General features: G+C 38.6%; 1 protein-coding gene across 5 annotated transcripts in view; it reads left to right on the top strand.

Moving 5' to 3' along the window:
• LOC108702971 (potassium voltage-gated channel subfamily H member 7) overlaps positions 1-9,879 on the top strand; it is a 189,640-nt gene extending 179,761 nt beyond the window's left edge. For all 5 annotated transcript variants that reach the window (XM_018238824.2, XM_041578218.1, XM_041578219.1 and 2 more), the window contains 4 exons: positions 953-1,204; positions 4,756-4,924; positions 7,006-7,198; positions 9,267-9,879. In XM_018238824.2, coding sequence (XP_018094313.1) covers positions 953-1,204; positions 4,756-4,924; positions 7,006-7,198; positions 9,267-9,533 — 881 coding nt within the window. In that variant the 3' untranslated portion in view covers positions 9,534-9,879. The remainder of the gene's footprint in view (positions 1-952; positions 1,205-4,755; positions 4,925-7,005; positions 7,199-9,266) is intronic.
• Positions 9,880-16,508: the final 6,629 nt, after the last annotated feature.

The following is a 16,508-nucleotide window of genomic DNA, read 5'->3' as shown; positions in this document are numbered from 1 at the left end:
GATTACATGACAACACAGGATCCAGTGCTGTCTGTATATTCTGATTATTAAGTCTTGCTGTATCGGCTTCAACTTGTGTGGTTTTAAACATTTATGACAACCCCTAAGACACCCAACAGCAGCCCAGACCACATGTGGGCCAAATGTGACCTACAAAGAGATTTTTTTTTTGCCCCTAGACATCTTAGAAGCTCTATTATTTGGCTGACTTCATCAGTTTTTATTATAATATGGTCCTCGATATATGTAATAAAGTGTATAACTGTCCCTTTGTTTGTAAACAGTTGGACAGCACTGCACTAGAAAAAAGCCTTGAATGTATAACTTGTTGAACCTCTATCCCCTTATGATGTAATAAGTCACCATTCAAATATTTATTCAAGAAGCTACACAAATAGAGATCATAAGTATTCATTTTTGTGAAATCACAACTACACCATATTATCACATGGAATTGGTGTTGGCTATTTAACCAACACCTATCATTACCAACCAAGGTACCACTTACATCATACAATGTACATTCTTGATAATTCTGTGCTTTTTTCTTTGTGGAAACAATTTGGGGAAGGCCCTTTCCTGTTTCAGCAAGGTCTATACAGAACTGGTTTGCTTAAATGGGACTGGAAGAACTTTAATGGCCTGCACAGAGCCCTGACCGCAACCCAAATGAACACCTGTGAGAAGAATTATGTACAAGCCCTGATCCCCCCTTCTCCCAACATCATTGACAAACCTCATACATATAAATGGAAGCAAAACTCACCAACAATATTCCAAAGGTTATTAAAAGCCTTCACAGAAGAATAGAGGACTAACCTTCATACTAATACAAATAACAATGGTATTATTATGAATGACTACTAACTTCGGTTTGGGAGTTAAATCTTTTGGCCGTGTCATGTATTATTACTGTACTTGGTTGTACATTTTCTCATCCTCTTTTTTGTAGATTGCAGCAGAGATGAAAGTCAGAATGGATCTGAAGATTCTGTTGATGACACGAGGAATTATCCTTTTGCAAAAAGTAATTTGGATATGAAGAAAAGCAGGTCTTCATCTTCTTCTATTAATGAGACAAAACCATTATTTACAGAAATCAGTGCTTATACCTCAGTCTTCGAAAAGCATTCGGGCCAGTTTGAAGAGGCTGTATGTCCTTCAGAAAAACTCAACCTTGGGAAAAAGAGTGCTTCCAACAAAGGTAAGATTAATCTGTAAATTGTGGTTATTAGCCTTTATTTAGATAACACTGGCCTATTTGGTCAGTGTTATTCAGCTTGTATGGAAAATATCAGTATATAAAGGAGATATATATATATATATATAACTTCCTATAGATACTAGCACACTCCACTCGCTCTTAGCATCTGCTATATTTGTTAAGCCAAGTATCAATGCTTCAGCCCCAGTACAACATGTTAAAGTTAAAACATTGCCCCAGAACAGTGCTTCCTTACCAGGGTTGGATTTCTATTTTGGGCACCCCTGGGCCTGCCACTGTCTGTCAGCTCCCCTGATCCCCCACCCCACTCCAGGTATGTAGGCGTGCGCACACACTTTACCTGTCCACATCAGTTTTGAGGACTGCTCACGCAAGGGTAAGTAAATGAGTTCTTTGTGCGCCCAGTCCTTAGTGCGTTAGGAAGAAGATGCAGCTTGGTAGCATGCCGCCAATGAAATTGTGCCACCCTAGGTTTTGCCACAAACCCAGGCTTATTCCTTACAGCCCTAAAAGCCCCCTCAATCTCCCATGGCAACTGTCAAACAACAAAACTATGCACAAGAGAATATATGAAAGACTTTTAAGTAACATTGCATAAACCATGTTCTGGTAGCAAGTAGAGGCCTTATCTCCAAGGGGCTTGATAAGCAATCCTTTTTTAACCATTTTTTAACAGTTGAAAACATACAGTCCTTCTTTCATGGATAATGGGATAGAGTAATGGACATAACTTAAAAGTCAAGCAGGAGTTCAAGGAAGCTTGTGGGTTGGTAATCAAGTGATATCAAATCTTGACTTCTGGGATTATAAGGGTAATCATTTTTGGTAGTATTTTAAAATATTATAGTTTTTTGCTATTGAGGAAAGATCTTGAAAGGAACTTATATGGCAAATTAAATAAAGAAGAATATAAGTTACTTTATTTCCTATACCGGTAAATGGAAAAGAATGTCGATATCAAAGGCATCCTGTCATGTTTTCCTCCTTCATTAGAGCCTAGTTTATCTCTCAACAGACTAGCCATTCCAGACTTTCCAGCTGAAAGCTTTATTTCCCAGGGATTTATTTAGACTAAAGCTTTGTATTCCTGCCTCCATGGCAACCCCTACCAAGGGAACCAGTGTGGATTTTAGTGAAGAGTTAAATATAGCAAGTGTACAAAAGGTGTGCTTATTTGTATGGAGTCGACGCATGAAGTCTTAACCAATAAATAAGAAGACAATAAAAAGACTTGATAAGCAATAAAAAAATTGAATGTGAGAGCTGTAGCCATGAAACACTGACAATCGAATAAGAGAGAAATGCTATAATTGCACATTAGTCTTATGTCAGTGGCGATAAATGTAATTAGAGTTGCTTTGGGCTTTTAAAGTGCTCACTAGTTCATATCCTTCTTGTCTTAATTCATGAATTCACTCCAGGCAAAGGGGAGAAATACCATTAAGACAGGAATTAGATTGTTATCAATTTTATAATGTGCCTTTGTTCTTTTATGCTTTGGAATATCTAAGCACTATGGGTATTTTCTCAGTAAATTGTGTCACGTTGAGCTTAATAATGGTGCACTCAATGGGAGTCATGTCACAGTAGTTAGCTCAGGAAAACAATATAAATGTGATTATTTTCACTGTGTCTAGACATATGGATTCATAATCCTTTTACAGATTTTAGTGATGATACAGTAAGAATCAACTCCCAGAATAAAAGAAACACCAGCTTGTAATGAGGCGATGCTGAGACGACCAACCAGTTATTGCAGATGTGCACCATTGTGTTTTGAAAAATGAGGCCTATGGGACACAAGGAGACTTCATGCATTTTGATGGCTTTATTTTTAAGGGGCTCAAAAATATGGCAGCAGCTACCTTAGAATTACCCCTTTCATAACAATAACCTAGAGTCACTGCATTTGCTTTCAGTTGTCTGACTCCTTTGTCCATGTTTCCAAGCTACAGTTACTTTACAAAACTTGCACAAGAGCTTCATAGTAGACAGTGAAGAGGTTTGGGGCATGTTGGTCTTTTATTTTGAGCTACTTTATATGACAGTTCCCAAAATCAACCTGTGTGCCATTGCCCTTAACTGCTGTTTTTATGGTCGGTGAAAAACATTATATTTAAGATAAAGGTCTGTCACATTAGTGCCCCACACCATTAAAGCCACAAAAACCTTTAAAATTGTAAACTAACACTAGAGCTTGTAGCATTCTTTTTACATCATTTGCATATAATAATGCAACCTAGTGATAGATAGTAAGGCCAGATGTATGCTTAGTAAGCTGATATCATGATATTTGCAAGCCTTTTTCTTAGCAAAAATTTTGCTCGAAAATCTGCTGTTGACCAAGTCACTAACAAATAGCAGTATATAATATAAACCAAGTGGGAGGAAAGGTCAAAGTTATGAGGATAACAATTGCATCAAATGGTGGGACGTGGCAAAGCCATCAATCACAATCTAATTGATTCTCAGCCAAAGGGATTTTTCATTCTATGGATAAGAAGTATATACCTGGCATGTCAACCTGTCCATAATTTTTGTGAATCTTATGCTGAATGAATGGAGAAAGGGACTCAGCACATAAAGTTTATTTCACTGGTACTGGCTCAGACACATTTTAAATTAAAAGCAAGTCTGAACTGGATGACTGCAGTGCAAATGTGTTCTTGAATTTAGCCTGCTGTGGCCTCCTGTTCTGTTCTTTAACAACAGAAAAGCTTGTAGTAAGGTCTAGTAAAGGTGTGACCTAACAGTAATTTTAGAAGAAAGGCTTTTAGTAATAACCTGGGCTTTTTGTTTTAAACCATTTTTGTAGGATTTATTTTTTCTTTTCTTTTTTTTTTGGTCTCCTGTATAAAAACTGTGATGTGTTCCTTTTTAATGAAGGAAAAAAGCAGGTCAGTAAAGAAAAGTGATATAGAATAGACTAGCTTAGTCATTGTGTAAGCATTCCAAGAATAACTGTCCTATGAAATTGTAGTTCTGCTCTGTTTAGTACTGGACAGACAGAAAACCTTTCCACTTTTAAAAAAAATACATAAGTAGAGCCAAAACTCTCAAGCCATTACCTTCCTTCAGCCTTCTAGAAAGCATTTATATTAGAAGATTTCTTGTATACAGTTCCAAAAACTGAGACCTCAGATACCCCTAAGTTATATTTATTCACCTCTTTTAAATTACCTCCAAAAAAAACCCAATATATTCAGTGATGAGAGAATCTGCCCCATTTTGCTTCAGCAGAAAAGTCACTAAACTTTGCAAAATACAGTAGATTGGGCTTTTTTTCAAATCAGAATACATTGGAGTCATAAATATTCGCCAATGGTACATACATATTCCAAAAGGTGGCTCTACAAAATTTTCAAAATATGGTGTTTGAATACTTTCACACACGGGTATTTTGCATTTCAGGGGTTTAGTGTTTTAGAGCAGAAAAACGAAAGGAAAAAAACAGTGTAGAATTCTACAGAGACTTGTATTACAAAGCAGGTTGGTCAAATGATGTCATGTGTTTCTTTGTGTTTTGACAGATATCACGGGTACAAGGAGCTGGGAAAGAGAGAACACCATGTTACATGACATTGCACCTAATCATTCAGCATTAAATCACACCACATGGGGAATCTGTAAAGCTGATAACGACCTCACATATGGAGAAATGGAGAAAAAACTAGACTTGATACAGGAACAAATGAACCGGTAACCTTTCTCAGATATTGTACAACTTATTTTTTCCCTCTGTCCCAGCATGTTAGTGGCTGTACATACAGTAGTTCAAATAATTGAGACTGCAAATGAACAATGACTTCTCTCTGATATTAACTAGCTGGTATACACCAGGGCTGGTGCCGACCTGCACTTTCAGCTAGAAAAAGAAAAATTAAAGTTATCATGCACATTACTTGCATAGTGTTTATTATAGGGGTAATTTATTAAGACCCTCGGCTGCAAGTGCAAAAGCTCTAAAGGGTACAAAATATAGCCCTTAGTGCTTATTTAAAAGTCTGAAGTCTGTACCTCATGCCAAATAAAAACCAGTGTGAGGTGCAGAGAGCAGTGCTGGCGGGTGCAAGGTAGACTTGTCTTTGCCCTGTGCAAAGCTGCATGCTACATCCTATTAGTAAAATCACCAACTATGATGGGGGCTGAAATACAAATTACCTGCAATGTACTTGTTGGTAAATGTGTAATACCCTATATATCCCACCCTTTTTTTAGACCCTATCTACATTGCACAATTACCCTTTACAAGGACAGGACTGGGTCTGCTCTGCCCATTTCCAAGCCCCATAACAACATTATCTCACCATCCAATTAATGTTATCAATTGTAAAAAAGAAGGGTGGCACCCTGAGGTGGACCCCCCTTGCCGAGGCCTACTGCCTGCACAGAATCTGTGGCTCATCTCCCCCTGATCCAACAGTTTTGCTAGGTGGCCATGAGTTTTGAGCAGTGGAAAGATATGCAAGGTATATGGTATGGTGAGGTGGAAGTTTTCACAATGGGGTCGGAGCCCTGAAGTGGAGGTCCAAGTGGGCCCTGGATTGTCACCTTTCCTTGTGCAAAATATAACGTGAAGCAAAGGTGTTGGGTGGTAGTGTAAAGGGGCAGTGATTGGTGGAAGATCAGGGTGTGAACTTACAGATCATAGAAGCTGGCAGGGATCAGATTGGATAGAGGGATAAGCAGTCATCCCCTGGTCTTGTATGTAAATAACGGTCTGACAATTTTATTACTAATACATTTTAATAACAGCCCCAGCCATATCCCCTGTTTTTGTGATGAAACACCAGCTATTTCGGATCTCTACTTCTACCGCCCATCTTCTTGTAAGAGCAACCCCTGTGCCACCCTGGGAGTGGTGAGCAGGGGAAGGGTGAACAGGTACAAAGATGGCAGCTAGACACTCTACAGAGAGAACTACAGACCAAAGTGCTTTATAAAGAGGAGATAGGTCACAGGTCAGGTCACTGGGGGGTAACAAACAAGCCCAAATTTAAAGACAACAAAAAGAAAATATTGATCATAAGACTCTAGTCTAGTCATTGAATTCCAGTCAAGAATATGAATCTGCTGAAGATCATATCTTTCAATAAAGCAATTAAAAGAGAAACAAACATCATAACAATTAATATCAATATCATTAATATCTGAGCTGTTTGTACATAGTGCTTTGCTATTGATTCACTGCTAAATGATTTAGTAGAACAGCACCCAGAGGATTAGAAGATAAACATACTGGAGTTTCTACGGAATCCAATTATATTTTGAATAATGCCATTTGAAATAGCTAATAAGCAAATTCTAGGGAACTAAGGCAAAAGTCCATGGAAAGTAATTTTTATTATTCAGGTTTTTATCTTATCAGTGCATGTGTACTCACTAAAAGCTGACACGGTAAGAAACAGCCAGAGTTGGAGAGAAGTTATTAGTGACAGACCATTTTCAATACATTGATATTTAAAGTGTAAATGGAGCCTTAGGTCTAAGAGCTCCCCCTTGTGTTGTAACATAGAAAGACTTATGGAAGAAGACAATGGCACAAGAGTTGGTAAGTAACTTACAATTGTATATTAACCCTACTAATACTCTCAAAACAAGAAACAGTATTCTTATTCTCTAGGGTCAGTAGAATATAATGTGCCAAGGCTAAGAATTATTTTAGCACTGAGAGGGGATTCCTCTGGGTGTTCACTTGTAACCTAAGAGGATTAGGCAGGGAGTTTTAACACAGGATGAATATAGTTGCGTTGACTGATGTGGATCATGTGTAATTACAGGTTAGAATCACAAATGACGGCTGATATTCAAGCCATTCTCCAGCTCCTGCAGAGGCAGTCATCCATCATTCCGCCAACCTATAGTATGGTAACTGCTAGTTCTGAAAATGCCAGGCCGGCAGTGAGACGGATACAGAGTATGCACGCCAAGGCATCCATCAAAACAGATAAAAGTTTCAGTCCTTCATCTCAGGCAAGTATATTATATAATGTACATAGGGCTGTTACTGTCTGAGACAATACTGTCTTTTCTGGGCTGTACTTTCTGACCAATGGAAGCCATAGTCAGCTGTAAATTAAAATGCCCAGTATACCCCAAATGCTGAAGAGTGCTGGAAGTTGGAATCAAACAAAAAATGTCGGATAACATGGATAAAAAAATTTCCTACTTCCTTAGCTCTTACTGAGTGGATCTCTGACTCTGCACTGACTGTAAGGGGCAAATTCACTAAGCGCCGAACCGCCGAACGGTAGCGTTACTTCGCTCGTGTTTGTCATTTTCGTTACTGCGCAAATTCACTAACGAACGCTGGCGTAGTTTCGCTAGTGTTACTTCGCACCCTTACGCCTGGCGAATTTTCGCTAGCGACGTAACTACGCAAATTCACTAACTTGCGCACTGTACTGAACGCTACCTTTTACGCTAGACTTCCTTCGCCACCTCAGACCTGGTGAAGCGCAATAGAGTAGATAGGGATTGTTTCAAAAAAAGTCACAATTTTTTCTAAGTCCCAAAAAACGCTGGCGTGTTTTCTACATTATGGGTGATAGGCTGAAAAAGATCGAAAATTTTTTTGGTGCTCCCCTCCTTCCCCCTTACATTTCCTGACTCATGGCAACTTACCTAGACAGTGGGCACATGTGTAGGGCAAAAGAAAATTTTTATTTGATGATTTGAAGGTTTTCTTGGCATTTGTAGTGCTGATACGTATTACTCCATTGAAATTTGAATTTGGCGCCGTATGCAAATTAGCCTTCGCTAGCGTAACTTCGCTTCGCTTGGCGAATCAACGCTAGCGCAACTTTGCAACCTTACGCTACCCCTGTGCGCAACTTCGGATTTTAGTGAATTTGCGGAGCGCTGGCGAAACTACGCCTGGCGAAGTGCGGCGAAGTTGTGCCTGGCACAACTTCGCATCTTCGCATCTTAGTGAATTTGCCCCTAAGAGTCTACAGAGACAGATCGAGACTGTGCAACATGAATGCACTGGTGTGTTTTTAAGCAAATTTGCCAAATAGATATCTAGCTGAGTTTTGCAAGATATAAGTAAGAGGCCTTTTTCAGGGCCCCATACACAGGCCAATAAACTACCAAATCATTCTGGAGGAGCAGAGTCGGTAGTTTCTGCACCTGTGTATGGCCTTCTTAATTGGCCGTGCAGAGAGCCTCTTATGGCAGGCCTGCAAGGGGAGGACTTGTATCTTTAAATCGGCAAAAGATAAAGAAGCAGCAGCTCTTTTGTAGGGGCTTCTGCTGGTCCCATGTTCACTCATCCCCCCAATCCTGTAATGTTGGGATCTGCTGCACCTGTTGATAGATCACTGGTTTTTATAAAGGGACCTAAGTGAAGACTGTGTTGTATCACTTATTAAAGGGGGACTATCTTGAAAAAATTAATATAAGCCTCATCATACTGCAGTAACCAATTTCAGATTATGTACTGTGTCTGAAATAACCAAGTTACACTTCACTATGTCTGTCTCTTATCACTATCTCTTGACAATCAATTCTAATACCTCCTTTGGGAGGGGGTTGTGCCTTTTTCATCTAGAAGATGTATTAGAGCTCACTCTTTCAAATTCACCGGAAACCCTGTTTCTCTACATGCTGGATTTGTGTCAAAGCCAGTTGTTTTGTTTGTGCCTTAATCAGTTATTTAAGTGTGTTCTGATACATCTGCTAGGAAGGGGAGTCTAACCATCAGTGAAAATAAGACTCCCGAACCCTGCATGAAGACAGAGACAGAAGCTGAGAGTGGGAAAATGAAGAGTAGCTTGATTATTTACAAAACAGTACAGAATTTCTTCTTATCGATGAAGCTTATATTACATTTTCATTTTCGTGATAGTTCCCCTTTAACTACAGCATCTGTAGTCTTGGAGATGACAGAACTACCATTTTGGTGATTAGCCCATGACCACAGATAAACTCATTAATAATAATAATTGGTTTAATATTTAAGAGTTTTGGGGGTGACTGTGCACATCTGACTTTGAACATTATATTACTGATGCCTTTTAATTTTTTTTTTATCCTACAGAGTCCTGAACTTGGAGAACTTGAGAAATCAAGACCAAAATCCAAAGAACCACTTTCAAGTGGAGCTCATTTAAACCCAACCCCAGAAGACAACCTGGCGCCAATGGCTGATCATGGACAAGAGCATCCCTTAGAGACTCATCCCAGACATTGTACATCCTATATCAATCCAATCAGACACACGTCCTTGCCAGATTCTTCTGTAAACTGCCTAGGGACTGTAGGCCTAAACAGACACGAATCTGATCCTGGTCTTCCTGGGAACTAATCCAAATTAGCTAATTTTATAGTATACCTTCAACTATAATGTAAGTGCTTTTAATGGCTGTTTTCCTCTTTGTATATAGAAATCCTCTATACTTGACTCAGGGGCAAAAATGGATATCTAATATGCAAAAGTACTGTATATTTTGATACATTTGAAGCTTATAAAGGTATAGCTAAAAAGTCATGTTGTAAAATTCTGGAAAGACTGTATGCTCAATACTTAAAACTGCCAGCATCACAAGGCACCTTATATTTTTTTAAGTTTTTTTTTTTTTTTTTTAAACACTTGCATGTTATGAAATGGGTTTATATCGCATGAAGAATGGCATTAAATTATTTCACTGAGATGGAATGTTATTGTCTGAATGCTTTCACATCCGTTGGGTCAGCCCATATCCAACTTTCATTCAGAAATATATATAAAGGTGGTTGCTCTATTTTAGTTTCATTTCTGGCAGCTGAGAATTTCTTTCAATCCAGTCTACTTCAAAATAATTATTTAAATATCCCAATTCAGTTGAGAACTCTGCAGAAAGAGTAAGGCGAGGAGCATTGGGGCACCAGAGATTACCTTTGGTGATAAAAAAAAGCGTAATGGTAATGTTGAGTTTCACATAGAAGGATTGCTCTGTTCATTGTGGCCTAATCCATCTATGTTTGCCTTGGGCAATAAAATAAGAGTGTAAGCTCTACTGGGCAGGGCCCTACTGGGCCTGAAAGTTTTCCATGGAACTGCTAAATCTATCTCTAAAACAGAATGCATTTCCAAGAGCAGTGTTTGTGCTTCTTTTCAGATCCATCCTACAGCCTTTGGTGTATGTGCAGCTTCAAACACACCAATCTTAAAGCAATGGAAGTTGTTTGAACGTCTGTAAAATAGAAGAAGAAGGTTCTGTAGAGGGGTTTCCCCCTTAGGTTTAAATGTGAGTCCATTGCTTTGGGTTTGTGGGCTGCTAGACTGATGTTATCATCTGTCCTTTTGGCAGAAGAAGCCACAGATGGACAATGACCTTGTATTGTCCTCATCTCATCAGCTGCCCATGGCTGCCACTCTTCGTGTTTCTAAGAACCCTCTAAGTTCTACCCACATGTACAAGTGGTGGGATATGGACTCATATCTGTCCTGTGTTCTGGTGACATTTATGAGCCAACGAGTGCTGGGAACAGTAATGCAGTAATACAGTGTTTGGATATTCATTGACCCAGTGTATGTAAGAGAATTCTTCAATGAATATTCCAGCTGATTTGTGTATTAGCTATAAAGCACTTGGGAAAACTTTTAAGAAGTTTAAGTTGTTCTGTAATAACTGATACTGTTCATAAAAATGCTCTGTTAATTAAAGCCAAGTAATCTCTCCAGCCTTAAGGAGGCACTTAACCTTCTTTGCTTACCAGGTAGACACATTGTTTAATGACATCTTTTTGTAAAGCCAATGGTAGACCTAGGGGATTCTCCTGTCCTTCCCGTGACTTCTCTGGTTAGGGTTTATGGTTGGTCATGCTGTTATATCACTTCCACAGATGTAACCACCATTTCCACAACTTACACTGACGGAGTTGCTACTTTAATTTGATTATTTCATGGTACAAGGCACATAAATAGATTATCATCTTGGTATGTGGCTGGGACAGACAATGTTTGGCACCATTACCCCAGCCTGCCTTACTCTCTCTGATTGGGATTCAGAATCAGTGTCCAACATTCAGTAGAATTGATTTGCCTACCAGTTAACTCATGTCCAAACATTATTCTGCCCATAGGATTAGAAGATCATATGTTGCCCTGTACAGGCCATTCCTGGCAATCCCTACCTGCACCAAATAAAACAAGTGCTGCATGCTGAATGCTTTATTCATGATTTATTTGGCAATGCATGTTATGTATAATCTATGTAATCTAATGTGCTGTAATTATCAACACTGCCAGCAGATGTCACCAGATCCAAGCCCCTGTTTGGGAAAGCATAGCAACCCAAAAATAATTGGTACACAAACTATTTTTCAAATATTGATTCTTTTTCTCAGCCACTTTCTTTTTTTCTCTTAAATTTTTAGAAATATTGTTTGTTCCACCCTAATTTTGTGATGTGAAGCTCCAGACCAGGGAACATTCTCTATAGGAGTTATAGTTGATATTTAGAAATGCCAGCAACTAAGGAAACAAATTGTAACAGTTAGAGAAAAAAAACGAAGTTGCTATTCGGCACAATGTGGTGCTATTTTGGTGGAGTGGGTACAATTGCAGCGGACAGGACTGGGCTCTTACACCAAGAGTGATGCTACAATTCAGGGGGGGCGGTGCATTGTGGGGGAAAAATATGACAATATGAGCTGGAAATTGCACTTGTAAATGAAGCTTTAGGAGTAATACTATGCAGGGAAGAAAAGAGTAGTTTTGGGAAGAAGATTATTTCTTTAAAAAAAAATACAATGTTGTGCTTTTGTTTTGTAACGTTTCCTTCCTTTCACTGACAAAGCAGCAGTTCTGCCCTGCTTTATGGCTTTATCTGCTTCACAGTATTCATTGGCAGGATTAATGAAAAGGAACCTAGCCAGGTGACTCCACAGCAATTATAAAATGCGTGTGATGATTCTATGTAAGTTACTGAATACTTACTGAATTTTTACTGTATATGAATCTCTATTTAGTACTAAATGGAACCAGAATACCCACTCCCTCCGCAACATCCAACAATAGAAAGAGCTGATGTGAGTCACTTTTAGTATGTTTAGTGAGTCAATTTGTCCCATGACTCAATAGACTCTTTATGGAATAGCAAATACTATTATTGTTTGTGAGTCTCCTCCTTTTCCCCCAGGCACTGACCTACTTGCTATGGACTTGTTTATAATACAGATGCTGCCAGTCCCTGGGTGCAATGAGCATGTGACCACATAATCCATACATTCACCCATATCAATATATTTAGGACATCAATAATTTTGTGCTTAAATATACCCTCTTTGTGGACTTGTCATTTTTATCCAGTCACTTGGTGCCAATGGCAGGCCATGTGGGTTTTTATAGGTTCACAATTTGTGCCACCCTTTATTACTACCCTTTTATTACTACATGTCACACTTCCCTTTCTTCTGGGTGCTCCCATATTCCCTCCACCCAGGTAAGTAGCACATAGTTCAAACGAACAAATCCTTTATATTACAGTGTTAAAAAAATGGAAACTATTGTTACCTGTTATGGATTTTAGACCCACTTTGTGCAGAGTAGGACAGGAGGGACATTGCACTGGAAATTAGTGAGATCCTGGAGGAATATTTATAAAGCTGTTAAAATAAATAACCTCCCCCTGCATTCTACTGGTTGCTACGGTATACTGGACCCTAGCAGTCGATATTTGTTTTAATTATTTGCATTCATCTTCTTAGAAATGGAGGTCACTGACCCCAGCAGAAAAGAGATTACTTCTCTGTTGTATTACTGTTACTGATACCTCGTATTACTTGCCTTTCTATTCAGGCCTCTCCTATTCACCTTCCGGAATCTCATTCAAGCCACTGCCTGGTTGCTACAGTAAATTAAACCATAGTAACAAGACAACGGCTGAACAAAAACCTACGTGCTGCAAAAAAATAATAATAATAAAACCACTTGCTAAATATTCAAGGGTGAACCCCTTTTAACCCACTGATGCTTTATATTGAAATTAAACCTTGATTAATTATAGGATTATAATCATTTTGCCTCTGGAACATTGATTGAATCATAATAGAGCCTAGGAAGACTTATCAAGTGGGTTTTTTTTTGCCTTCCTCTGGATAAACTGGCAGTTAAGCAGGTTATAAAAAAGTTTAAAGGTTGAACTTGATTGACGTGTGTCTTTTTTCAACCTAACTCACTATGTTACTATAAGGAGAGGAGTGCATCAATATGTTGATACTGAGCTCGCCCAATAGGATTATCTAACCTGATAGATATCTGATATATTTTGTTTATATTAGTGCACCTTATTCAATGAGCACAAGAGAATATTCTAAGCATGAAATGTTTTTCATATGAGAGGCCCCTAAAAGTGGTAGAGAATCAAGGTCTCTGATCGATGTTAGGTATGCATTGGCAAGGCAGTTTTTTAATCCTTCGTCCAAAAAAAAATCTTTTTTTGCTTCTATTTTTTAAAAAAATATCATTTCACAGTGCCTGACCAAAAATTTTGCCTTCATTTCGATTTTTTGTTTCTTTTTCTAAAGAAAATGGTCACTTTTTTTTGCCGACGTAGTCAATGAAACTTTGCTGAACCTTCAAACTCCTAAAAGTCAGCCATTTACAGTATGATGTTTTTACAGAAATGCAAAAAAAAAAAAAAAAAAGGAAACTAAAATATCAGGTTTGTACTGGAAGCATGTTTAGAAATAAGAGATTAAAATGAGCTGCATTAATATTTTGTAAGGTTATTTACCCTGATACTGGGCTAGTTCCCACTGGGTACATATAGCATGGACTTGATTTTACAAGTATATATATATATATTATACCTGTATGTACATATTGTAATTAGGTAATTTTAGTGAATGTACACGCTATGAATCTTCTAAGGTTAGATTTCTATATTGCTTGCATTATACATTTTGGAACATTTTACAACTCTGATCTGTAAATATGGAAATGTAAACTTCACTGACTCACTGTAAAATATTTGCAAACTGATTTAGTAATTAGATAAAAAATATATGCCTTGATATGTTAATAAAAGACGTAGTTTCCAAGTTAAAAACGTGGGGTTTATTTTTGGTATTATTTCTTGCCTTCTAAAATATCAGAGAAATCATGGCAGCCAATTATCCCGAAAGCTAAATCTAAAGCTAAAGTAGGGTCATTATTCAAGGTGTTGGTTACTATACCCCCAGAATATATACTTAAGCAGCAGATTATATCATATATATATAAATATATATTTAAGTAAATATTGCCCTATTATATCTTTTACCTTTAGCCCCCCCATTTTATGATATTCTCTGAGCTGCCTCAGAGATCACCGACCAGAAATACTACAACTCTAACAGGAAGAAGTGGGGGAGCAAATAAAGAACTTTGTGTTAATTGGCTCATGTGACCTAATGTGTATGGTTTGTGTGAACCGTGAATTGTTGGATTCTAGGGGATGGCCCTTAGACCTTCTTTTCAGGATTACCCAATGGCACATATTACTTAAAGGAGAACTAAACCCTAAAAATGAATATGGCTAAAAATGCTATATTTTATATACTGAGCTTATTGCACCAGCCTTAAGTTTCAGCTTCTCAATAGCAGCAATGATCCAGGACTTCAAACTTGTCACGGGGGGTCACCATCTTGGAAAGTGTCTGCGACACTCACACAGTGGGCTCTGAACAGCTGTTGAGAAGCTAAGCTTAGGGGTCATAGCAAATTATCAAGCAGAAAATGAGGTTGGCCCAGGGTCGGACTGGGGGGCCCGGGGCCCACCGGGACAGCTGGTCCAGGGCCCCCCGCTGCTCGGTGTGCCGCTCTATGTGCACGCAAGAACGCGAGCGGCGTTTCTCTGTGCGCATGCGCGAGTGGTGTTCCTTTGTGCGCATGCTTGAGCGGCGAAGCGCCGAAAACTTTTTTTTTTTTTTAAATTTCATTTTGGGAGAGGGGGACTGGCCCGGCGGGGGCACACCGGGTTTTTTCCCGGTATCCCGCCGGGCCAGTCCGACACTGGGTTGGCCTGTCATATAAGTTGATGCTACAGGGCTGATTATTAAATTCTGATGCTATTTGCACTGGTTTCTGTGCTGTCATGTAGTAATTATCTGTATTAATTACTAATCAGCCTTATATTGTAACATTTCTATTCTATATGTACTGCATATTGTGGGTCCCTAAGCTCAGTAAGTGACATCACAGAGGATGTGCAATGAATCAGCAGAAAAGACGGGGAGCTACTGGGGCATCTTTGGAGTCACAGATCTTCAGTGTTAAAGGGCTGTGGTTGCCTTGGGCTAGTACAGAAGCCCAAAATATAATTTCTACACTACTTCTTTAGTTCTCCTTTAAATAGAAACAGAGCGCTGTATAAACAAATCTCTCCCTTGAGCATGGGAGTGTCGCAGACACATTCCAAGATGGTGACCCCCTGAGACAAGTTTGAAGTCCTGGATCATTGCAGCTATTGAGAAGCTGATGCAATAAAATTAGTATATAAAAAATGGCATTTTTAGTCATTCATTTTTAGGGTTTAAACAAAACTATCCTCATACTGGGGGAGAGTGAGGAAGTACAGGTAATGCACCGGTTATTCAGAATGCTCGGGACCTGAGGTTTTCCTGATAACAGAGGTTTCCGTAATTTGGATCTTCATACCTTAATACTACTAGAAAATTGTGTAAACATTAAATAAACCCAATAGGGTTGCTTCCAATAAAGATGAATTATCATTGGGTAACGTATAAAGGTACTATTTTATTTTTGCAAAGAAAAAGGAAATAATTTTTAAAAATATGATTTTTTTTTTTTTTTTATTAAAATGGAGTCCGGAGCTTTCTGCATAATGGGTTTCCGGATAATGGATACCTGAACAAGTAAAAACAAAATGACCTATAAGATCCCAAGCAGGATTCGGTTCGGGATTAGGTCTTTTTCAGCAGGATTCGGTTGAATCAAATCCTAATTTGCATATGGAAATTAGGGTTGGGGAGGGAAATTGTGTGACGTTTTGTCACAAAACAAGGAAGTAAAAAATGTTTTCCCCTTCCCACCCCTAATTCGCATGTGCAAATTAAGACTCGGATTTGGTTCGGTATTCGGCCGAATCTTTCACAAAGGATTAGGAGGTTCGACCGAATCCAAAATAGAGGATTGGATGCATCCCTACCTATAAGTGCTTTATAATAATAATAATGTCCTATTCATTTATTGCATTACTTTTTTACTTTCTATTCCTGTTGAAACGAATATATAGAGTATAGCACTCACCCAATTGCACCGTCATACAGGAAAGAAGACACACAAAGGCTCTGG

Source organism: Xenopus laevis, chromosome 9_10S, assembly GCF_017654675.1.
Source record: "Xenopus laevis strain J_2021 chromosome 9_10S, Xenopus_laevis_v10.1, whole genome shotgun sequence".
NCBI lineage: Eukaryota > Metazoa > Chordata > Amphibia > Anura > Pipidae > Xenopus > Xenopus laevis.
The sequence above is the reverse complement of the archived record's forward strand: the minus strand, read 5'-3'. Positions and strand labels throughout refer to the sequence as shown.